This window comes from Frieseomelitta varia, unplaced genomic scaffold (assembly GCF_011392965.1).
Source record: "Frieseomelitta varia isolate USP_RPSP 00005682 unplaced genomic scaffold, Fvar_1.2 scaffold_514, whole genome shotgun sequence".
Lineage (NCBI taxonomy): Eukaryota > Metazoa > Arthropoda > Insecta > Hymenoptera > Apidae > Frieseomelitta > Frieseomelitta varia.
The window spans coordinates 592,238-618,065 of NW_025110273.1; the positions used below are offsets into that span (position 1 = coordinate 592,238).

Here is a 25,828-nt window from a genome sequence, read left to right on the forward strand (position 1 = left end):
CGTGGTCGTTCCGTTTCCCGTGGATTGCGTCGTGATTCGAGATTTTCGCAATAGTCGTATGTAAATCCTTTCACTAGGACAGACTTTGATAGGTAGCACACAGTGGTTCGATTGCTGCGGTCTATACTGAGAACGACGAAATTTTTCGTCAACGTGCGTTTCTCGGAAAGCATTCATAAAAGTATGTATACTGAAGCAATCGAAACACTGAATCGCGCTACATTAATATTATTTATTTACTCGTATTCTGTATTTGAATTGCTAGTGTATTGAAAATTTAACAGTAACTTTATTTCATAATATAACAATCTAGTAAAGCATGGTACATACTGACAATAACATTCACATAAAATAATGTGAATAATAATACATAAAGTAACTGTAAAGTAATCAGTTTAAATAATATATGGCTGATAGAAGATGTAATTGTTGAATTAGAATTTACCTAATTTGATTTTAAGTGAAGTTATTGTTGGGCACTTGTAAACGCCTTCAGTTTGATTCGAGCAACGTGAAGTGAGCCGTCCATAGGCGCCTCTCACGGGGATTTCAGTGGACCGAAGTAAGTTAAGCGCCTACATTGACTGGACTAGCAAATTTTAAAAGAGCCTTTGCCGCCAATTTAATTTAGTAGCCTTCGTCTGTTTTCAATCTCATTGCTGATTTCTTTCTACAAAATTTCCTAGCTCGACATATTTCATGCCCCTGAACGAAAAAACTCGGCATCGTCCGCGCCATTTGCGCCATTTTGTTGTTCCCCGACGAGCGTCAGGATGTTTCTTTCTTACACTCTCGTGTGTTTGATGTGTATTCAACGATAATAAGAGTCGAGGCAGGTTCCGAGTAAACAACGTTGTGCTCGGAGCGCGCTATGGGGTTTCTTAGTAATTCCTAGGGATTTTACTTTTATTACGGCCTTACTCGTTTCGGACGGGGGATTTTCTTGCCTCGGTCCATTAGCCGGCGGAGCTCTTCGTTGCCGGATCAAAGACGACCTCTGACGCGTTTATTCCGATGTGAGTCGTTTCCGAGAAACAAAATAGGAAGCGATAGCTTCGGAATATACTTGATTAGGACGTAGATTATAGAGATTGGAGAGAATTGCGAAGAGTTGACGAAGCGAGGAAAATAAAGGAAAAGTCGTTCAAGTAAGAGCACGTTTCTTAATTCCTTCACAGAAATTCGTGACAATTGTGAAAAGATTTCGTGATCACTTTCCAATATCCAAACAGATATAACGAAAGCATCATTTTTTCAAAATTTATATAACTTTAATTGACAATTCAATTGGCGTCTAAATGTTCAAATGAATTGGCAATAAAATGTTCGAAATATTTTTCCTTAAACATTTTTTTTTCTGAATATCCAGATTTTGCCTAAGAATACACACGTACATCAAACCTACCACGGTTTTTTTAAACTTTTTAAAATTAAAATACTTAACTCTTTCACTTTACTTAAATTTTTTTAAACGACCAACTGACATTATTATTATTTTTTTTTTTTGAAAACATCTCGAACGAACGCTCGGTCACTCCGCACTTTTATCAAAAAAAATTCGTGCTCTTTCTCTGTCTATATATACATTTTTTTTTAGGCTAATTTGTAATAACGAGAGCACGAATTCGTTCGTTTGATCTGAGCGCGCGATGATAAGAAATTGTCGAAAATTTCCCGCGAAACAGCCAGGGGGACAGAGACAGAGGGAGAAAAAGAGAGAGAGAGAGAGAGAGAGAGAGAGAGAGAGAGAGGTGGTAAAAGCTGCCGCGATATCGACACACGCGCGTCGCAATATTTCTTCTCGCAGCCAAGCGAGAGAGTACGCGCGTGCTTCTCCTTTCCGGGTCTGAATTCTTTGGATTCGATGCGTTCATACTCGTCACGTACAAGACAAACGGCACGCGAGCAAAAAATGCAACCTCCTCCATTGGAATCGTCCCCCGGGGGTGAACGAATGGGTCTCTGTATTAAATCGTATCCCCCTCGCCACCCTGCCCCGAGTTTCCTCTCTCGTTTTCTTGCCATCTCTCCTCTTCCTGTCTGGCTTTATGGAAGTCTCTCCCTCTCGAGACGTGAGAGGAATAGGGTAGGTGTGATTAAATCTAGCTATCTCTCGCTCTTCCTCCCTCGTAGTTTGCTCCCGATCCGTCTTTGTACGAATCCCTTTGATTCACATCTATCTCTCTTTCTCTCACTCTCTGTCTTCACTCTCTTTCTTCTCTCCGTGTGTGAGGACGCTTCGAATAGTCGGCTTCGTCGTTTGGTTAAGGAGGTATCGTTGGATCTTTAACGGGCAATTTGACGGAGAGGCAAGTTCCTGAAAAGATTGCCTAACCCCGATTGCCTAATCTTGTCTTATAGTTTCTGTTCTATTCTAATTCTATCCTATGATTCGTGTCGTAAGTTTCGCGAGATTTGTCTAGTCGGAGGTGAAACGATGAAAATCTATTTGTACAAGTCTGTCAGTCTACTAGTCTGTGAACTTGTAAATTTTCACTGCGATTGCTGGTAGATTCGTGCCTTCAGGTTCGCGAAATTTCTTTATTCGGAAGTTAAATGACAAAAATTGTTTGTGCAAGTCTGTTAGCCGCGACTTGCAAATTTTCAATGAGATTGGTCGATAATTTATGTCTTAGATTTAGTAAAATTTGTCTGTTTGAAAAGAGAACTGTTTATACAAGTCTGTTAACTTGTAAATTTTCAGTGTGACTGATTAACAATTCGCGTCTTCAGTTTCGTGAAATTTGTCAATTCGGAAATAGAAACTGTTTGTACAAGTTTGTTAGTAGCAACTTGCAAATTTTCAGTGTGACTGGCATCAATAATTCGTGCCTTAATTTTATAAAATTTGTCTATTCAAAACGATAGAAACCTTGTACAATTATATCAGTCTGCTAACTCGTAAACAATTTTCAGTATAACTGATTAATAATTCGTGTCTTCAGTTTAGAAATTTGTCTATTAGAAAATAAAACGACGAGAGTGATCTGTTAGCTGCAACTCGTAAATTTCCAACGTCGCTGATATAAATTGTAGAAAGCGCGTGAGCTCTGATTGTGAGCCTCACTCACTGCCTGGTATCAACAAAAAAAAAAAAAAAAAAAAAAAAAAAGAAACAAGCTTTGCTAAAAGCTTGCGTGCCTAGTGAAACTTCGTAAACGGTAAAAGTTTCAAAGAAAGAACGGTCCTAGAGAGAAGACGGACACACACCGTTCTTTCCAACTTTGTCCCGATTTCGCCAGAAATCCCGCTTTCTGCTTCCGTCAGACGTCTGACTAAGGGACTTCTCTCATTCCGCTTATCACGCGCGCTTCTAGCTCGTCGAAGATCTTATTATCGAGCCCTTAGATCGATCCTCACGGAGAGGAGGATTTCTAAATTCGAGTTAGTCCATTTAGTTCATCCATCTTAAGCAGCTCAAGTGTCTGTTCATCTGCCTCCCTGCCGACCCTTATCCCGGATCGGTTGATATCTCCTTTTTCGGAAGGTGAGGACAAGCCTAAGGAAGATTCAGAGCGTAAAGACACACACGCGAAGAAGAAGAAGAAGAAGAAGAAGGGACTCTTCCTTCGTGGCGACAGTGAGGTGCTAGAGATAGGATCCATCCTTCTTTTCGGTTGGTCGTGAAGGAAATCCTGCGAGGATTCCGGGAGGGAAGCTGGTCTGGGCCAGCCGGATAAATCGGCTCCACCTTTTCGTGAACCTTTCAACCCCCTTTCCCACTCGAATCACTCTCTCTCTCTCTCGAGGAGCGCTAGGAAGGAGGCCACTCCGCGGATTCCAGAATTCCCTTCAACACTCTGTCAATGTAAATGTTTGCAGACGTCCGGGATCCACCGTGTTCGCGCGTTTTCCAATTCTCCCCCCTCCTCCCCCTCCTGCCCTTTCCATCGCCCTCTTTGTTAGACTTCAAATCAATGGTCAAGGTCCAAGATTCTAACGCTAGACGGAACTATGGAACTTGCTTCGGTGAAGTTCAAGTGCAAGAAAAAAGAAAGATGAAAAGAAATATACTTTCTAGGTTCTTAAGAATGTGGAAAATTTCCAGAGACAGTGATTTTCAAGGCAATAATTTTGGTACAATATTGGTAGAATTCTGGCGTTTCTGCGTTCGATCGAATTGCTTTGTAACGTACGTACATAAGTTCCGGCTGCTTCGCGTCTGCCGAAGAAGATGCGAGCTGAATCCGACGCGGTCTGGAGGATAATTCTGGCACAGACAGCGAAAGGAAATACGGGGATATCTATTATTCATGAGCGGTCGTAATGCATGAATTTGTATATACAACGCTAATTTCTTACCACCGCGCCGTTTCGCAACCAGACGAAGGTGGAGGCGAAGGAACTCCCCCGAAATCGTATTTATGCAGGTCTTTAATCTCGTGCTCGTATGGAAATTCTCAGCCTTATCGACAGTACGACATTTGCAAGTAAATAATTGTTCCATATTTTTTTTTTCTTTTCTTTTCAATTGAAATTCATTAACCTCTTGCGCTGGAATGACGTGCCACACACGTCGAGAATTTTTTGTCCCAAAATTGCAATATTTTCTGAGTTTCAAGTATATTTAGATATAACTCAGGCAAAACAGATAATAAATTTATTACTTTTCAATAATTTCTATCCAGTGACATCGTATCGGCTTTTTTAATACAAAAACGACGAATTATTGTATACGGTCACTCGTTATGGTCCGCAATCAGTTGCCAGCGCATGTGGTTAACCTATAAATAATGTCGTTTTCTGACACTGTAGAAAATTTTATTTTATGTAAAAGTTAGTACGGCTTTAATCTGTAATATAACTTAACAAGAAACACACTAAATGTCAATGAAATTTAACTAGAATATAAGTTATATTAGGCATAACATAGGTTATGTTATGACATATATATTATAGCATAACATGTTATAACAAACAAAGTTATATATCTAAGTAAACCGAAATAGGCAAAACAAATAATAAATTTATTCTCAATAATTTCTATCCAGTGACATCATACCGACGAGTTCAGAAAGAAAGCGACGAATTATTGTGTACGGTTTGGTCGCTCGTTATGGTCCGCAATCAGCTGCCAGCGCATGTGGTTAAGGATACCTATAAGTAATGTCGTTTTCTGACACTAGAAAATTTTATTTTATTTAAAAGTTAATACAGCTTTAATATAACTTAACAATAAACACACTAAATGTCAATGAAATTTAACTAGAATATAGGTTACATTAGGCATAACATAGATTATGTTATAACATATTATATATTATATGTTATAACAAGCAAGGTTATATATTTAAGTAAACCAAAATAGGCAAAAGAAATGATAAATTTATTACTTCTCAATAATTTCTATCCAGTGACATCATACCGACGAGTTCAGAAAGAAAGCGACGAATTATTGTATACGGTTTGGTCGCTCGTTATGGTCCGCAATCAGTTGCCAGCGCAAGTGGTTAATGTTCTACAGATTCTACAGACTTGAGTCTCTATGTTTACATGAAACACGGCTGGCTGTTTAACCAGATAGTTTATTCACTTTAGCATGGCGTATTCACTTTGCGAATATATTACCATCGTAGATCCGCAATATGTATTTCGTCGCTCACTAGGGAGGAGAAAACGAAAAAGATGGAGGATGAAATATAAATTAAAGCGTGCTTCCCTCAAGATCTGGCAAACTTCTCCTTCAACTCCGGCCCCTGTATTCGGAGTTCAAACTATTGGCGAAATTACTAGCCAGCGTCCAATATATACATTCAGCAACTCCTGGCAGTCTGGTTTCATCAGCGGAACTATCTCGCGTAGCCTAATCCCGTATCCAACGGGAGCCAAACTCCTTAACGATTGCGAGAGTTCAGAAGGTCGTGACGTTTCGCCACGTTCGTTGCTCGTTGCTTCGATCGCTATCACTGGCGGATAATTGGATCGGAAGGGTGCATTTAGATCTGAAGAAGGCTGCTTCGACAGGCAACGTGGCTGATAAAAATAAGGGAGACCTGCATTATCGACTCAGTGAAACGGTGCAACGTTCCATTATCTTTTTCAATAAGCTTCTTCTTCCATTTCTTCCTTCTTTTCATTTCTCTCGGGTCTCCGAGCCTCCTCCTTCTTCAGCGTGTATGAGACTAGGCCAGCCACTGGTTTCATGTAACCTGATTATTTACACGAACATATTGATATCTTGATACGCGACCTTTTGCACGGGATTAATCTCGAAAATATTGCACTCTGCACCATTCCCTCTTCGTTTTAAACTCTCTTGACACATTTTTTTTTTTTTTAAAGAACTGCGTCATTAATTCCGAGAAACCGTGGTCGAGACGAGATTGAAACAGAGGAGACGGATGTTCGAGGAGAGAAATTTTACGATTCAAGAAAACTGCTTGGTGCGCGTCGTGGAACGTTCCAGATTCAAATCTGCTACCTTGAAGATGGAACGTCGCGATCCATTAAATCAACGAAAAAGGAAAAAAGAAAGGAAAAGAGAATCATGTACCTATGTACCCTCTCTTTTGGAAAAGCGTTCCCTCGTTCAAGGAACGAGCGAGTAAATTATTTTCGCGTTCGTCGTTAATCATTCCGATGAATCCGCGGCACGGAACAAAGAGCAAAAGAAGCGTCCATCGTTGCGTTTTGCTCCTTTTTTTCCCCGCGTTGAAAGCGCGTCTCGTCTCGTCTCGTCTCGTGGATTGTGGACCCGTCGAAGAAAGCGCTTCTTTTAACCGAACTAATTTCGGTCCGCGCGGATTTCAGTAAATGCCCAGCGGCGAACGAGCCTCTTGACCCCGAGAGTTCGCTCGTTCGTTCGTTCGTTTATTCGACGACGACGACGACGACGACGACGACGAAAAGGAAAAAGAGGAGGAGAAGGCAGAAGAAGAAAGAGAAAAAGGGCAGCGCGCGGACAAAGTCCGTAACAACGTGAAATTGAAATTCATTGTTCGTTCAACGCGTTGCCTTAACCTCCCTCACTGAATCGTCCTCCTTTTTGCCCCGTTTATTATTAAGGACACCGCCGGGGAAACGCGACGATCGCCGCGGCATTAAAACGTAATTGTAGGAAACAAGTTTAACGACGTCGTATTTTAAGGCGCTAGAAAACGCTAGGAATTCCCATCCGAGCGACAGTTGTTTGCCAATGGGAATCGAGGGATTTATCGATCGTTAACGCGTAAGGTTTCTTCGAATGCCTCGGACCACGCTTTTTCTTTTCTTTCTGTCTTTTTTTCTCGCGATCGTGTACCCAGAGAGAGAGAGAGAGAGAGAGACAGAGGGGGAATTTTTATTATTGCAGAGTAAATAACACGCGAGATTAAACGTGCCGTGACATTGTTCAAAGGAGTGTTTATGATATGATAGGATTCGTAAGGCAAACGCTTTCGTATGCCTGCGCGTTTGCACATACTCTGCCATCGCGAGTACATCAAACGGCGTTGTTAAATTCATTTTACACGCTGAAAACCATCCTTCGGTTACAGCGCGTTAACGTCCGTGCTCGTCATATTCTTGACTTAATAATCTGCAAATTGATAAGGGGAATTAATGAGAAGCAACGTTTCAGCTTGCTCGTTTACGAGATCCCCACGCACGTAGTATTATAAAATACTCATTTCCATTAAACTCGTTTCGCTCGTTCATTTCTTTCCATTTATTTATAATTTCCTTCAACATCGAAACGTACTGCGTAAACACTGTGTATTTTGCATAGTTACAGGATACCCTGATGATAGTACTTTGCCTTAGATTATAAAATGTGCCTGAATGCAGTTTCCTTATTAAACTTGTCTTTAATGAACCTCCTATTGCTACAAAAACTTGATACATCCTTAGAATTTAATGGCAGTTTCAACATCATCTTTCAATATTTTAATAACGTTAACAGATGTTGTTTGTTTCAATTATTTCATTCGAGCTCATCTCACTTGGGAGTCGTCCACTTTTAGACACCGTAGCAGACTTGGGTGTTTTCTGTTTGAGAAATTTTCAAATAACATTGCTTTTGAATTAGTTTTCAACGTTATTTCAGAAAGAATCTATATTTGTAAGATAACATTGAAATTATATTATCAAATATTTTCGTACAAGAATTAAATTAATTTTTTTCCAATTTGTTACTTCGCGAAATAAATTGTTCATTATTTGCTAGGATCTTTATTTGTAACTTAGGATCTTTATAAATAACTGATTTCTCAATAACGTTCAATGTTTATATTTCTTATTCTGCGACTGTGGTATAGATATGCTTATCTACAGACACAAGTTGAAATATTGTTCGATTTTTCTAACGATTACAGAAATTTGGGTATGCTTCGTGACCATATATTAATAAAACAAGTATCTGTAAAGTATAATACTCTTCTCCCGTCTTCGTCATCAACAGAGAAACTATTCTCATTTGTGCAACTTTAACAGATGTCCCCAAATTTTGTTCGTTAGATAAATTTCTACCGTGATAACACACGCTGTCATAAATTATTTTGATTTTCATTCCGACTTTCATTGATCGTTCCTTCTTTTCCATTTGAGTATTTTAGTTTCATTGATACTTATTTTTGAATGTTATTTTAAAGACAAATTTTCAACTATCGAATAAAAATTATTTTCTCACGTAATCGGTTCTTTTTCTTCAATTTATTGTTTTTTTCAAGTAGCCAGTTTTCTTCTCAATTTATTATTTTCTCAATTATCTGCACAGTTTCGAATTCCTTCTATTGACCAAACGAGAGCTACATACCACATTGATTGAAATCCATCATCTTGCCAAATACCAAAGAACGTTGTTTCGAAAATGTCTATTCGCGAAATTATTACTCGAGATAAATTTAGTCTGCTCCAGTGGATGTTTATCGATCCCCGGGCAGTTGACGGAGAATTCGGCGTTCGTAGAAAGCTCGGAGAGTTTTCACATAGTCGAGATTCCCTGTCGAAGTTTGCGCCTTTATCGCATAATCCGATACAATCGCGACGTTATTGGCTTCATTTGCGGGACGACACGAGCTAGAAATTCACCAGTTGCTCCTCCTCCGGATTCCCCGAGGAACTCCTCGAGCAGTGGACCCTCGTTAGAAATTCATGCTTTGCCCCCTCCCTCCCCCATTCTCGCGCCTCGCCACTTCAGCCCGTATCGCAAGCTCTCGAAAGCTCTCTTTTCAATGAACCTATCCACGATGTGCTCGCCGCTTCCTGTAAACACGCGAAGCAACTCTGCTGGAAATTTTCACTTTGTCGGCGCGCGCGTGCGCTCTGACAAACGAGTAGCAGGGTATATTTCAAGCTTGATGGCCTCCTTACCTACCATACGCCGTTGACGTTTATTTTAACCCTCCGCCTACTGTGCCGGGGTCACAGTTTTGACCTGTGCTGGGAGCTGCTTGCGTTAGTGAACGCATCATGCGGCTGTGTACTATGTGTTCGCCAAATTGCCGAAGTGACGACGACTAAAGACGAAAAAAAAAATCAGTTTCTGGTAACGTTCTGAGGAAGAAAGACGTGTACAGCAAATCGAAGCAATTTTTTATTTCAAAGTTTATTTTATATTTTAGTGTTTTTATTATTGTTATATTTTAGTGTTTTATTATTGTTATATTTTAGTATTTAGTATTTAATAAAATCTGTATTATTTAATATTTTATAACTATTTAATATTATATTTTAATTATTTATATTTCATAATTTATTTAACACTTTAGTATTTAAAAAAATCTGTATTATTTTTTTAGCATTTAGTATTTTGTACTATTTTTGTATTTAGTATTCAGTATTTTATATTATTTTTGTATTTACTATTTAGATTTTAATATTTTGCTATTTTTATTATTAATTTACTGTTTTTATCATTATTTTTGTTCTTTTTATTACTTTTTCCGTTGTTTCTATTTGTTGACGCAATGCCTTCATTGCCAACGAGCAATCTTTCTTTGTCTTCTTTTGCTCAATCTGCACAAGACGTTCCTGACAGTGAACGACATAAATATAAATACATATAAATAGTAAATACATATAACTTTATTATTATTCATGTGACTATTATTTATTCCTTGTACTCTTAGTCGAGTGTCTGTCACTGTATTGGTACAATATCAGTGAGGACCTCGGTCTCGAGCGATCGTCACTCTGTACAATATCGGTAAGACGTCCGGACAATCCTAAATATGCATTAGTAGGATATCCGTGTGGGTCAAAATGACACCGGCACAGGACGCTGAGGTTCAGTAGTCGGAGGATTAAACGTTCGAGCCTCGAAATTGATTGGTTCAGAACGACGTTGCAAGGCTAATAAATTCGTCCAAGTTTCTCTCAACGCAGATTATGGAAGATGGTCCGTGATTCCTCTGTGAAATTCTTTTATCACCATGTAGTATACTTGATATTTCGTAATATGTAGCGTAAGCACAGAAAGATCGTAGTTGGTGTTATTTCAAGCAGTGACACTTTCACTTTGACAGTTTGTTTCTCTCGAAGATGACTTTACGCAGGTTATTATGCAGCGAGGATGTATTCTTTTTCTCGAATTTCACAAAAAAACATTAAGATCATTTTGAAGATTGAAGTTTCGTTTCTACAACAACACTTCAAAACTTGATCTAGTTCATCATTTTATTGAACGTTGAATGTCAAGAAATTCCAACTAACCGTAATATTCCAAGTTAATGAAATGGAAATTCCAACTAACCCTAATATTCCAAGTAAAATGGCAGAAAAAGTAGAGGAAGTAGTTTCAAAAAGAGAATTTTAATCTTCGAAACTACAATTATCAGATTTAATCAGGAACATTTCTACACACGTTGGAATTTCTACAATTTTAGAGAGAAATATTGCCGAATCATCAAAAAGAAAAAGGATTCGCAATCGTCGAAAGCAGAGACTCCACGCTTTGAAACGAGATCAAGTGGTATGATATCGTCGTATGATATCATTTTTTTCTTACAAAGTTACATCAGTTCAAATTATCACTAATTCTTCATCGTCGTGTACTAGAGTGCTAATACCCTTCGAGTATCCAAAGCATTTGAATTGTCCAGTTCGTATAGTCGTAAGAAAGGGCTCTCCTCCATAGTTAGTTTAATGACACGCTCGTTGGCCGCCCTATCAACGAAAATTACGACAGAGATTCCGCTTTGCACTGTACACAGATGCGAATCACGGTGACCTAAACAGGAACAAGAGAAAAGGGATCCGTGGCAGAAGGATCGCCGAGAAAACGAGAGAGCAATCGCAGTTTACGGTTATAGGACAGTTTTGTAGAGTGGCTGTCCAGTTAAGTTGGACTTTAATTCTCGTGGACGAGGTCACGTACGAAGGCAGTCGCATAAGTGTTCTTTGCTGAAGCGTTATTTTGTATCGCTGCGGCCAATTTGTTCGTCGCCGGGGTTCCATTCTCTTAAAAAAAAATATCGCTTTAAATTCTTCGTTCTGTGCTGTTCTTTTTGGAAAAGTGGAAACGAACGATCTTCCGGTTGTTCTTTCCAAGAGACAGTGTACAAATATTTTAGTTAAATACAAAGTCGATCTATAAACTGAATAATTGCGCTTAAGTTTTTTAATTTTCTCCAATCTTCGTTGGGAGATCGGAAGGAAATGGATCTAGTTTTCTAGTGAAGAATCCCAGCGAAAGAGGTGAACCAGGTTTCGTTCGTACGTGAGGCGTGTTAATAAATCTTTCGAGCTCGTGATGGAACATGGAACGCGATTCACTCGCCAAAAAAACAAGAGATTGCCTTTTGATGTACGACTGCTAATAAATCAGGAAACGCTGAATGGATTTCTGCAAAATGCACGGTCAACAGTTATGGTTATCCATCACGGTTGATTTCATTACCGGAGCGTTGAAATAATCCTCGAATTAATAATCCCAGCACCCTTACTCTGGAAAATAAAAGTTGAAGCGCGCAGGTTGAAGAACCGGAACAATTTGTTTCTGTTGGGAAAATTCCTCTCGAGACAACGACGAGGAACGATTATTGACGATTTCTGACTGTCAATGTTATTTTCTTAAACTTCAATTCTTGTCTTTCATCAGTTAGATTTATTTCGTACGTTTCTCATTCAAAAAACAGTTTTTTCATTCTCGAATAAAATATTAAATATAAAAATATAGAAACAAAATATAAAATATAAATATAAAAATATAGAAACAAAATATAAAATATAAGTATAAAAATATAGAAACAAAATATAAAATATAAGTATAAAAGTATAGAAACAAAATATAAAATATAAGTATAAAAATATAGAAACAAAATATAAATATAAAAATATAAAAATAGTTTTTTCATTCTCGAATGAAATATTAAATATAAAAATATAAAAATAAAATATAAAATATAAAATATAAAAATAAAATATAAAATATAAAATATAAAAATAAAATATAAAATATAAAATATAAATATAAAAATAAAATATAAAATATAAAATATAAATATAAATATAAAAATAAAATATAAAATATAAATATAAAAATAAAATATAAAATATAGATATAAAAATATAAAAATAAAATATAAAATATAGATATGAAAATATAAATATAAAAATATAAAAATATAAAGTATAAAATATTTCACTAGCATAGTCTGCGATTCTAATAGATAGCAGTTGATTCATCGATCCTGGTGTGTATAATATCATCTAAATTGTCAATAATTGAATTTTCTTAATTGAAATATCTATTGAAACGTTCATACATGTCACGAGTGATAACACAGTATTTGATAGCTACGGTGCAATATTAAATACACTGTGTGTATATTTTTCTCAGTGATTTATCTCGGTCGGTGTGACGTTTTTACGAGCGCAGCGTCGACAAGCTTTCAAATTCATCTCACTTACGGTTGCGTTTTTATTTCGCCATTCATCGGCACGTTCGTATCGAGCATTCGCTGAATTTTTCTCTGCTCTGTATGCACGTGTGTCGTACGTGTAGCATCTTGGCACGGGGCAGAAACCTCGCGCGATATTGCTAGCACGTATCGATTCGAGGCAGATACCGTCCATACAGCGTGCAATTTCATTGAGCATCCTTTGATGTTTCCTCTATGAGAAAAAAAAGAAGAAGAAAAAAAAAAAAGGAGGAAAAAGAACCGGCATTCTGCGGATCATGTCGAACCGATACGAGTAACGTATCTGTGTGTTGCCCTTTGATACCGCGTGACGAGATTGCAGATTTCCATGTAAACTGTCGCGTCAGAAGTTGTCGAACGCGTCGCCACCGCGTTATTACAAGTCTGTATGAAAACCGAGTCTCCTCGACTCGCGCGGTAGGATCGATGTGACTTTGGTTTCCCTGGACTTTCGTTTCAATAGATCGCAGATAACAATTACAAGGACGTAACAACGTGCAAAGGTGGACAAAAGAAGCATTCGAGCTCGACAAAAAATTGTTCTGTGCGGTTCAAAGTGTTACAGTGTGAAAAACCTTCTCTTTGACAAATCTATGTTAGTCTTTTTCCTTTTGACGATGTTTTTACATCGTGTAGTAAATGTCCGTGAAAAATGTAAAATTTCGAAAGTATGAAAACAATTGTTTCCCTGGCTGAATCTGCCATCATCTTGAGGATTGAATTCTTCCCTTTGCAACGACTCCCTAGAACTTGTTGCACGATTTTCTTTTTTGTGTTATTTTATTAAATTTTGATGAAATTAAGGTTGAACGGCAAAATATTAAGATTTTTTGAATTTCTCGGGGTCAATAAAATCATAAAGCAAGTTTTAAAGGGGAGCAAGTTTTCGATTCTCAAGATTACGGTGGATCTGGCCGTGAAAACAATTTGCCAGCGATTTTGAAGGCGTTTAAATTTCTGCTGTTTTCGACAAGAAAGGTATCCTTGTTCTTCCACTTGCTGCGCGATGTGAAAAACATTTGAAAAAAAAGAGTATTGTACTATTACATTGTTATATCGTACAACGCTAAACATACATATATTCCTACATTCGTTACAATTATATTTATATCATAAGAAAAAAGGAAACCTGAACTGTTGGCTCAGATATAAGTACAATATCCCCTTAGACGATTAAATTGTCGAACGCAAATGGTTAAATTGTTCAATCTTTCCTAATGCACTGCTCACAAAAATTAAACCAAAAAAAAAAAAAGAATCATTTGATTTTGTTTCCCTGCTTTCTTTCCCTTTTCTGCTGTTCTCGTTTAATAAAAAAAAATCAAATGCTTCTTGCAATATCCAATGCAAACATCCCCTAATGTTTGCGAGCAGCATATTTCAAACGAAGACACTCTAAATCGATAGTCCGTTTTATTTCAATCACTCTGCCGCCATTCCACCAGCCGTTCGCCACAGTATCGATCATGAAAGAGTTCAAACCGAACCTCGGAGGCGAGTCTCCCCCCCCCCCCCCCCCGCGAGCGAAACTTTCTCGATTCCGCCAGAAAGGATAAGGGAAAACGAGGAAGGTTCGCGCGTGTGCAGAAAGCCCTTTGTGTACACGCACGCTGTAGGTTATCATTGACTTCCGGGACGTGAATCGATTGCAGCGTTACTGACAGATCGATTACCCCGACGGAGGATGCTAACGCGTACTCGCGGACGTGATCGGATCGGCCGTGATCGTGCGGAACGAATTAGGTGGCCGCAGCGCGCCGCAAGTTCTGATCGACTCAGAACGGAGGGCAAACCTTATTGCAAACCGGCCGCAGGAGCGGATTCCTCGCGGAGCGTGAGTTTATGATTGACGCTTGCCGATAGAGGATTCCGATCCGAGAGAACACCGAGCAGTCGAGCTGTTGAACTTGCGATTTTTTTCGAGTTTTCAGAGTTTTTCAATCTCAAATCTTGAATTTTCCGACCCGCGAATGTTGAAGAGAGTAACTAAGAAGGTCCAGAAATATTGTACCGTCAAACTGAATTTTAAATTTGTTTCAACGTTGCTTGTATTTACTCGTGTACCGCTAGATTTTTGTTTGTGTCTACCCGTGGACTAAATAGATAAATAGATTTTTAATTTTGTTAGTTGAACTTCAACAAATGATTACTCTGTATTGAGAATAATATGTTTAATTTCTTCGATATTTTTAGTTTTATTTATTGTCATAATAATAGTCGGAGGATGCCACAGATGTCTCACTTACTAACAATCGCAACCATCTTCCAATCCCCTGCGACGACCAAATAATCCATTGTAAAAAAGTGGCAAAAAATGAATGGAACAATACGTGGAAAACAACTAAAAGCATCCAACTACACAAAAGTATCCAACTAGCAAACTTTCACCAGCAAACACCAAACTTTAACAACAGGAAAGAAGGAATAATTATCACACGCCTAAGAACCGGTCATACCAAGCTGACACATGAACACAAAATTAAAAAAACTACACCATCCACCTGCACTCGTTGCAATAACCATCCACTAACAATAACCCACATACTGCACGAATGCCACACCTCAGAAACCCAAAGACAGAAATATTTTTGTTTTTTATTTATATATAATCCTTGCCTAGGCGGCTTAGGATGGCTTCCGGTTTACAATGAGTTTACATCTTTCTTATTTTCTACTTCTATAGCTAATCCTTAGTCTTATGGATCTAATTTGTCTTTTTGAGCAATCTCATCTTCTTGTAGGAACTATAAGTAAAAGTAAAAGTAAAGCAAAAGGTGAAAGGTACTACAATGTGAGAAAAACTTTCTACTGTCTTCTACCATTGCTCAAAAAGGTACTATATACAAAAGTAACGTGAAATATTTCCTATACGAGTTTACATCTTTCTTATTTTCTACTTCTATAGCTAATCCTTAGTGTCTTATGGATCTAATTTTGCTCAGCTTCTTGTAGGAACTATAAATAAAAGTAAAAGTAAAGCAAAAGGTGAAAGATACTGCAATGTAAAAAAAACTTTCTAGTGTCTTCTACTATTGTTCAAAAAAGTACTATATACAAAAGTAACGTGAAATATTTCCTATACGATGATGATACGAGTGATACAAAAATTGAGAATCAAAAAGGTACTATATATTATTTATATATAATCCTTGCCTAGGCGGCTTAGGATGGCTTCCGGTTTACAATGAGTTTACATCTTTCTTATTTTCTACTTCTATAGCTAATCCTTAGTCTTATGGATCTAATTTGTCTTTTGCTCATCTTCTTGTAGGAACTATAAGTAAAAGTAAAAGTAAAGCAAAAGATACTGCAATGTGAAAAAAACTTTCTGGTGTCTTCTACTATTGCTTTTTCTTTGGTATTGTCTTGCTGCTTCTTCTTCAGTCTTTTCCCCTCCTCCTTTCTGCGTTACTTTATATAAAACAGAAATACAGAATCAACGCAAACATAAACCTGACTTCTCAAAGTGACATACAAAGAGTATTAAAATATCTCAAAAACAGAAACTATTGCACACATATCTAGCGGCACCGTCGTCGCTAATGACCTCGCTGTCGATGCGACATTAAAGAAAAATAGAAGAAGAAGAAGAAGAATAGTCGGAGATATTAAGAAGGTTGCAATTTGAGACAAAAAGTTGCAAGAGGTTGAAACGACGTAAAACCAAACAGGATAAATATCACACTCTTTGCAATATAATGAGATTTTTGTTATATTTGTCAAATTAGGAATTTGAGAGATCTGTTTGAAAGAGTCTCAATTCTTTTAATAAGCGCATGTGTCTCGCTGCTAGGTACGACGATATTCATGTTTTCCTCAAAATTTATGATATCCAGGGGGATTGTGAAATCTGTCTGGATCTGTTCGCGAAATGAAATGAAACGAAAGAAGCGCAATTGGTAACTAATTTGTCTGTTTCCTTGGACGCAGCTGTTTGCCGGGACCGCCTGCATGTTCAAGTCTCACAACAAGGTTTGTTCTACGTCAGTGTGTGCCTTCGAACGTTGTGTTTGCCTCTCTGCTATGCTTCAGCCTCGCAGTGGTGTCGTGTCACGTTTTTTTATTTTCTCACCGCGTGTGTCTACGTAGTTTGCACATTTTCTTGCTGCGTGTCTCGCACACCGAAAACCTCTATCTAGGCACTGTCGTAATTTAGAACAGCTTGGTGTCAAACGCGACGAGAGAGGAGGCCAGTGTATTTGCCGTTTCTTCCTATTAACGCACTCCTTGCCAGTCGACGCTGCAATTTTGCATCACGTTGTCAGCTGAGAGTGAAGAATATAAGTGTTACATTAAACTCTGTATATATGATTGAGCACTGATTTAAAAAAAAAAAAAAGAACAGCACACATTTTTCAATTGTCGAGCGAGTGAAGTATAACTAAGCAATGAAACATTGACGTGTCTGACTCGTTTGAAAATTACTATGTCGCTGTTGATAGGCGGGATGTTGAAAGACGTCAGAAACGTCCAAAATTAAACAGTTGTACGTTTCTCTTAGCCCTCGCTGGACCACCGTCTCCATATTCCTCTTGAAGCTGAAATTCAGCAAGTGAGTCCTCGCTTTGGGATCGAGGACGAGTGGAAAGGCACCGAGCGACTAATTGTTTTCTCGGCGCCACGGTGTCACGTAGAGAAGAAGGAGAAAAGCAAGGCGAGAAAGGAAGGAACGAAATCAGAAGAATCGAATTAGCCGAGCCAGGAGGAGGACCCTGTCCTCTCTTGGCGTTCCCTTGCCCTTTTCGTCTTGCCGTCTTTTCGTCTTGCTCGTTTTCCCTCCCTCTCTCGTTGAAGGATGCTACGAATTTACAGAAACGACCGGCCACCACCTACCTCTTGGTCCCCTTTGAGTTCCCTGAATTTCCACCTAATGTAATTTCGTCCGCGACGATCCTCCTCGTTCCTCCTCGTGGTCCTGCAAGCTGCTGTCGCGCGTTGTCGCTTGGAATATTGTTGTTTGCTTTCCGTGCACGTAGTTTGTTAGATTCGTCCGTAGCATTTGCCTCGGCCATTTCACGCGTTGTTTGCGGAATCATCTTTTCATTCCTCCGGAAGCTGACGCGAGCAGAGTTTAATGGAGCCTGCGTGTACGAAACGAACGTGCGGCCTGAATTCGAAAGAACAAGCGGAAAACTGTCTTATCGATCCTATTTCTGCCGTGTTGACACTCGGATCGAAAGCTTTTGATTAAGTTGACAAATTAAATTTTTATATTTTAGAAATATTAAATATTATAAATGGTAATAATTTTAAATTTACTTATATAATTGTATCTTTTTTAATTAAAATTCTAATATATATATATATGACTCATGGATGATTATTAAAAGCTCATGTTCAATAACTTTAGCTTCAGTAATATTAAAATTAGGAAGATATGGATTATTACGAATTATATATGTAATAAAATTTATATTTAATCAATTTTATTTAAATTTAATAATAATTAATTTATACGGAATAATATTTTTAAGAATTATATGTCAATTAGATATAAAATTAATTGTTGCTATTTCTTCAATTGTTTATATAAGAATTATATCAATAAGAATATTATTAATAACAAAATTATGATTATGTAGAAGATATTATATAATAATTAGACATGGATTTATTTCTTCTAGATTATTTTATTTAATTAATTTAATTTTTGAAGAATTTTAGTACGTAACAATTAGGCTACTATCGATTTCACGTACGTATATATATATCGATATATATATTTCGATATTTTCTTCGATGTCTTTTTATAATAAGCGCATAGATAAACTGTGTTTGTGCTACTTGGCGTTAATGGCTTGAATTATGACCCTTGCGCTGGCAACTGGTTCGCGGACCATAACGAATGACCGAATCGTATACAATAATTTGTCTCTCTCTTTTTCTTTTGAACTCGTCGGTATCGATATCACTGGATGAATAAATTGTTGAGAAATAATAAACTTATCATTTGTTTTGCCTGGGTTACATTTAAATATATTTTAAACTGTGAAAATGTTGCAATTTGGGACATTCTTTGGATTTAACGCGACAGACTGTGTCACGTTCTTGCTCCAGAAACGATACTATAGACTATTTGCTCATTAGGTGCCCAGAAAGGTTCGTATTTCGATTTTTGTCGATTTCCAGGGATTTGTCTGATAACGAAATCCACTTTTTAGAAGTGGAAGAAAATTATTGTCGCCGGTAGATTTATCGTGACAAGTTAGAAAGAGTTCTGAGAAAATTACGAAGAAATTCGGCACTGGTAAATGGGAAGAAATTTGTTTCTTCAAGACAATACCCGATCTCATGTCACCAAATCATGACTCATCCTCAAGTGGTCCTGTAGTACTTGTATAGTATAGTACTTGTCTCTGAATTTCGACAATCGTATGAGAAACAATTACAACAACGAAAGTGATCCCAAAAAAGAAACTTTTCGTAGAAACGTTGGGGGAAAGCTATAAAGTACGTAGGTTCGTATTTTCAAGATTTAATTTCGCGTGGAAAAACTTTGCTGAACACCTGACGTATAATTCAATCCGAGGACGTGTCTATCGAGTTATTATTGTTATATTACTCAAAGTCCTCAGAGAGGCGATCTTCGACGAAAGATTTTTGCGGTTACACGCGGATCTCGATCGACAAAAAAAAAAAAAAGAAAAAAAAAGAGAGAGAAAAAAATTGGCGAAAATTCACCGAGCGCAAGGAGACACTTGGAATTAGTGTCGAGCGCGATTGCTCTAATGGGGAAGGGTCGTGCATGGGGAAACGGGGTCGCGCGTTCCTCCGGCAGGGCAGAAATCATCGCCGGCGAAGAATGCGAATACTAATTGACGGGATGGTGGATTGTTGCACGCCAATACCCGTAACCAATACGGTATTCGTGTAATTGGACGCGTTTGTTGGTTCGTTCGCGCCCGCCTGGTAATTACAGTTAACACGATGCGACTGCCTCTGGCAGTTCGTTCACGCCTCGTGTCGATCGATCGCCTCGTGTCGCGTTCTCCTCTCGTCCTCCGAATGTTTGTTCGAAAGATTCGCAAGTACTCGGGCAGGATTTTTGCGTCGCGTGGAAATTGGAATGCGCGCGTGTGTGATCGAGTGTGTGTTTGGAATCAGAGTTCACCAGAAGATTGGGAGAAGAGACAGTTCGGTGTGCGCAGTACCGATCAAAGGCGGCAGCGATCTCGTGAAATAAAATCGTGCGACAGTAAACCGCTTCGATGCCTTTACTTCCAAAACACGTTTGTTCATTTTCGTTCTGGGTTTATTAAAAACTTTTCCACTCTAAAATGCTAGAAATTGTCGAGTGTAAAAATTTTTTTACATTTTTTTTTTTTGCACCGCTGGAAATGGATAGATTCGAAGGTTAAAGTCTGCTCTTTGTAGTGAAATTTCAGTAGAATTTAATGTACGAATTTATCGAGTTTTGAACAGCGAAAACCAACACGACAGTTTCTTGAATTTTCGTCGTTCGAGACATTCAAAGTTTAATGAAAAATGATAAAATCGTGCATGAAGTTTTCAAGTTTTAATAATTGTAAAGGGAAGGCTTCAGTCTTTGAATTCGCAGTAAATTCAGTCGTGAACAAAATTTCTCAATGTCTTTCACGTATTGTACATACGCACTGTGACCATTTTCGAAAAGAGAAGCGTCTCTGCTACCTGCGAAGTGAAAAACCATTTTAGAGTAAAATAATTGTTCTATGGAAAGTGGAGGCTTCGCGCTTCGAATTTATCGTCGCTAGATGAAAAGTGTTCGCCTATTGCCATCCACCTAGACCATAATTCTTCCCGCGAAAGTATATACTCGCTCCGTTCTGAAAACAGGAAATCACCAAGCTGAAACCACGTGAAAACCAACAACCAGCGACACCACATTGTTTATCATTTACGTCATTTCACTTGCCATTTCCATTCCAACGAGTAACAGCCAGAAAACCGGCCGAGCCGGCTGAAATTTATGATTTCCATCAATCTATACCGCTCTTCAGTATAAAAAAAAAAAAAAAAAAAAAAAAAAAAAGAAACTTCAAAACCAGCGCGCTCTGATTGCCAAGTCAAACAACAGTCTAATCGTCGCGAAACATTCATTTCGTCGAACGAGAAATCGTGCGGGCAGAAATTCGTCAGATGGTGGGGCGATAATTGGCAAATAATGGCGTAGAATGCGGGTAGCCAGGCGCTCGCGTGCGAGATAAACGAAAATTAATAATTTCACGTGGTCGACGATCGACCATCGTGTACTCTCCTCTCTCGATATCGATTTCGTTCACTCCGAAACCGAGAAACGGAATCAGGACACTGCGAGAAAGAGAGAGAAAGAGAGAAACGATCTGTAGGATTTCACGAGCCGCTCAACGAGCTCTAATTACTGACGTCAGCGTGTCGTCAGGTCAATCTACGGTATTTTAAGTTTAAACTGGACGACACGGCCCGGTCGTTGCCGTCCAGTTTCTTGCGAGAGCCGTGAAAGAAGCCGAAAGAAGCGGCGCGCCGTCCTCCTTCGAGATCGAGATCGAGATCGTGATCGCGATCGCTCCTGGACTCCGAGAGAGTAGCTCCGAGTGACTATAGTTCGCTGGTTCGATGACACGAACGTTGACACTGATAGGATCGATCAGATGCGGCCGAAATGGACGTGATTCGTGGCTACGTGAGTGATAACCCCTGAAACGCGCTTCTTCCTGCTTCTTTTATGTGAAATCGGGGATCGTAATCACTCGAAATCTGGTACCCTTCGTCTTTGACAAAAAAAAAAATCGATTGTCCGTTTCTGTGGAATTTTTCTATTACGCTTGCAATTAGGAACACTTTTGAGTAGTGTTCTCGTGGAACTAGGAAACTAGACGTTATTCTAGAATATTTTAATTAAATATTCGAGTATTATTCGTTAAATTCAATTCGGTATTCGTTACAAATGTCGACGAATGTTTTGATTTGATTCTGCTCCGGCAGAAAAATTTTTATCTTTGCATTTTCTTCCACAAGTTCTATTCTGTCCGAAGAAACATTCTGTCCGCTTCTCGAGAAAGTTCTACGATCCGTGTTTCAAATAGAATCTATTTAAAAGCTTAACTTTTTCTGTCCGTGTTTAAAATCGATAGTCGGTGTGTAACGAGCTGTGAATGATATTAACGATCTTAATAATTAATCGATGTTACTTTGGTAGTTGTGTAGTTTTTAATTTTAGTGCTCGATGACAGTGACGTCACGTACATCCACGCTCAAAAGTTTTGGGGCAGGTGTTGTATTTGCTTCAAAAGTGGAAAAATACTTCGTACAACCTGAAAAGAATCTGTCAATTCTGGACGCAGAAATTGTTCGTAAATCTAATGAGAAATTGTCGGATACTTGCAACTCTTACAATTTTTGGACAATAAATTTTAAAGGACTTTTGTAAAGTGGAGACTTTAATCTTGAAGACCCTGGTGGCTTTAGTTATGAAAATAATTTTGCCGTGTGCAAAATTTCCGAGGGAAAAAATGTCCTTACTTCTTCGAAACAACGTAAAACCATCTCGGTGCTGCGGAAGTAAAAGTTTCGCGCTTAAAAATGAGTCTGGGTAGTGTACGAACATTTTCTGCACCCAGTGAATATATTGACAATTCGCGAATTTCTTCGAGTTTAAATTTGACAATTTTTAAAAAAGTATACCATTTTGTTAGGTTTTACAAAGTATATTATTAACTTCTCTTCTTTCGGACAGAGGCTCAAGTACCGAATGTTAACTGTCACACTAAAACTAAACTAAACTAAAACTAAAAGTATGATATTTAAAAAAAAAAAATTAAAATAAACAAGTTGCAAGAAAAAGTTAATAATACAATAAAAAAACACAAGCTTCCATTAAAAATCATCCGAGTATCTAAAAATATACTATTACATATATATATATATATACAATTTCCACAGAAAGTTATTTAAATTGATTATTTTAAGACCATTTTAGTTAATTGATACTGTTAAAACCGAAAACTGTCTCAAGACTTTCGAGCAACGTGGTAATTAGTGTAATTTTAGATTTTATTTACATTACGTTGGAGTCGCATTGCTGTGACACGGGCAATCTTTTCTTTCTTTTCAGTTGGGGGACGCGATGTTCGTCGAGCTGCCACGTGTTCGATTGGACGGCGGCGCACGTGCTTTCCGACAGCATTGGGGTTACGAGTCACGACCCCTGGCACCGCCACCGCCATTGATCGAAGAAGACGAAGCGGCGATCGAGCCGGAGACAGTCAGCCTGCGGGAAGCCAACACCGCGTCGCCGATAGGTGAGTCTATCAAACGCACGCTCGCGATTAATCTCGCTTTAACCGGCGATTTAATACCCTCGTCGAACGATAAATCGTTTCGGGATGGGCTGCTCGACTGGAAAAGAGTGAAAGTGAAAATTCAATTGAGCAAGGTAGCTCGATATTTGGCCGAGACAATTTTTCAACGTTCGCGACGTTCACAGTCGATGACTGTCGATGATCCATTTTTTATTAATTCTTTTTTTTTTTTCTTTTTTCGTTACGTTTCTCCAATGATCTCTGGGACTGGAACGATTAAAAAAAAAGAAGCGAGAGAATGAATTTTTTTCGGCTTTGTTCGTTCGTGACCAGGAGTGAAATTGTTCCTGCTTGAAAAGTCGCTTCATTTGCAACGCAATTTCCCGTGGCTCGATGCCGCGCGCGCTTCATTATTCAGCAGCAGCGCGAATCTTGCTCGGCGGTGTTTAATGACGCCGTGCTAAATAAACGCGCGGGCAGAAAGGGCTGTCGCGTCCCGCGATGCGTAACGAGAACACGGAAGCGTCAGAGTGGCGGGGTTCTTTTCCTCCGGGCGGACAAATCGGCAACCGTGACCGGTCGATGTTTCATCTCGTGCCCGCGGGATCAAGACCACCCAAGGTATTAATTGCGCTTTGTCTCAAACAGTCGTCGACCGTTGCTGACAAACTGGCGACCGACGCCGCGCGTCGAGCCACGTAACGAGCGGACATTGTTCGACAGGTGGAATTCCCCGAGTGCGTGCCGGGGCCTCCACTCTCGCGTCGAAAGTGCTCGCCGACAAACAGGCCTCTCTCCACTCGCCACTCGCCTCCCCTCTCGCGTTCAATTTTTAATCGCCGGCAATTAGCGCGACGAAAGTTGCAAGGATTCCGCACGCCAGGACGCAATCGTTAGGGGCGGCTTTCGAATCGATGGGTGTGCTGTTGGGGGATATTTTTCGCAATTGTTTCGCGATTGTTTTCTCTTTGATGGGAAGGCACGATTACGCTTGCCGATAGCACGTGGTTCTGTCTGTTTCTGCACGCGGGACAAGCTGGAGTTGAACTTATTGTTAACTCGTTGTTGTCGAGAGTTCGATAAACCCTGACGCTCGGTCGTCTGATTTTATACAGAATGTTCGAAGATCTAAGAAATTATTTAAAATCCAATTTTGTAAAGGGGAGATTTTAATAATCGCGATTGCGCGATGAATTTAGTCGTGAAAAGATAATTTTCAATGCTTTTAGAGACGTTTGAGTTCTAACAATAATCTTTTTTTTTTTTCACGAGCTACACAATGTAAAGATATCTTTGACGAAAAGAAGTTTAGGACTTTCGAAATAAGAAACAAAATTAAATGTTCCATCCAGTGCTTCGATATACCGTGAAAAATAGTATTTTAATTTCCATATATGCATTTTACAGATCAAATGAAGTATAGAAAAAAAATTGGGAGTGTAATTAGCACGACACAATCGTAAAAATTAACAAACTAATCTTTCTGATTATTTTTTTCTTTTTTTATAAATGAAAATTTAATCGATTCATAGACACTGAAATGCTAGTGTCGCGTAGCGGCAGAGCGACGGAACTAAAATCTACTGCTGTTTTCGTTGCACACTAATGCTCTCCTTATTTTTTCGCCAAGTCCATTTATCCTTGACTCAGACTATTGCACTTCTTGTCTACAAAGGATAAGACAGATACTGCCATCTATCATATCTTTTTATTTTACCCTCAACCGTTAACAAGGAGCGCAAAAACAGACATTTCTTACATGCTGCCATCTGTGCACATCTCGGTTCAAACTGCAATTAAAAAGATAAAATGGAAGTATCCAACAGATGGCAGAACGCGTCACATTTCAGTTCCACAACAGTAGTTATTAATAAATCGATTCAAAGAAGATTCACATCCAAAATTATGTTATAAACTTGTTGCTCACACTTTGATCTATGTACACGAACTACTTTCATTCAAATTTCGAGCGTAATTTGCACGAAATTAAATGTTATTCATTTCGATCTATTGAACAAAAATTTTTAAACATTCATACGCGCAGCCGAAAGAAACATGGAAAATTGACAATCTAATTTGAAAGACGCGATTATAAGATTAGATAAATTAATTTTTTTCTAAATTAAATGTTCTTTAAGAATGTAGCGACCTCTACTTTGAAGTATTTAGATCAATGATATCTATGTTCATTAAATCGTTCCGTCGAGATGTGTATTTCATATAAACAATAGAATATTTAAAAATAGAAATTTTATTATCACCATGGAAATGTTTACAGAAACTTATATATATTGTAGCCATAGTAGAAATTCTTCATTCGTTATTTAACTTTCATTCGTAGAAATTATTCGTTATTTAACTTCCATTATGTAATCTTCATTAAATTATTAGTAATTATATATTTTGTGGTATTGATAATACTTTTATATAAACAACTAAAATTAATTACGGAGTTATTATTTGTTTGTAGTATTATGATATTAATTTAAATTATCATAATCACTACAAGAATATAGTGATTATGATATTTTATATTTATATCACAATACTATAAATAAATAATAACTCCGTAATTAATTTTAGTTGTTTATATAAAAATATTATCAATATCACAAAATATACAATTACTAATAATTTAATGAAGATTATATAATGGAAGTTAAATGACGAAATAACGAAATAACGAATGAAGAATTTCTACTATGGCTACAATATATATAAGTGTCAGTA

General features: G+C 38.1%; 1 protein-coding gene across 4 annotated transcripts in view; it reads left to right on the plus strand.

The window, feature by feature from the left end:
* The window catches only part of LOC122533272, a 238,505-nt gene that overhangs the window by 128,287 nt on the left and 84,390 nt on the right, over window positions 1–25,828 (plus strand). For 3 of the 4 annotated variants that reach the window (XM_043662846.1, XM_043662845.1, XM_043662843.1), the window contains 2 exons: window positions 16,770–16,811; window positions 22,912–23,098. In XM_043662846.1, coding sequence (XP_043518781.1) covers window positions 16,770–16,811; window positions 22,912–23,098 — 229 coding nt within the window. The remainder of the gene's footprint in view (window positions 1–16,769; window positions 16,812–22,911; window positions 23,099–25,828) is intronic. The other variant, XM_043662844.1, reaches the window with a different exon arrangement.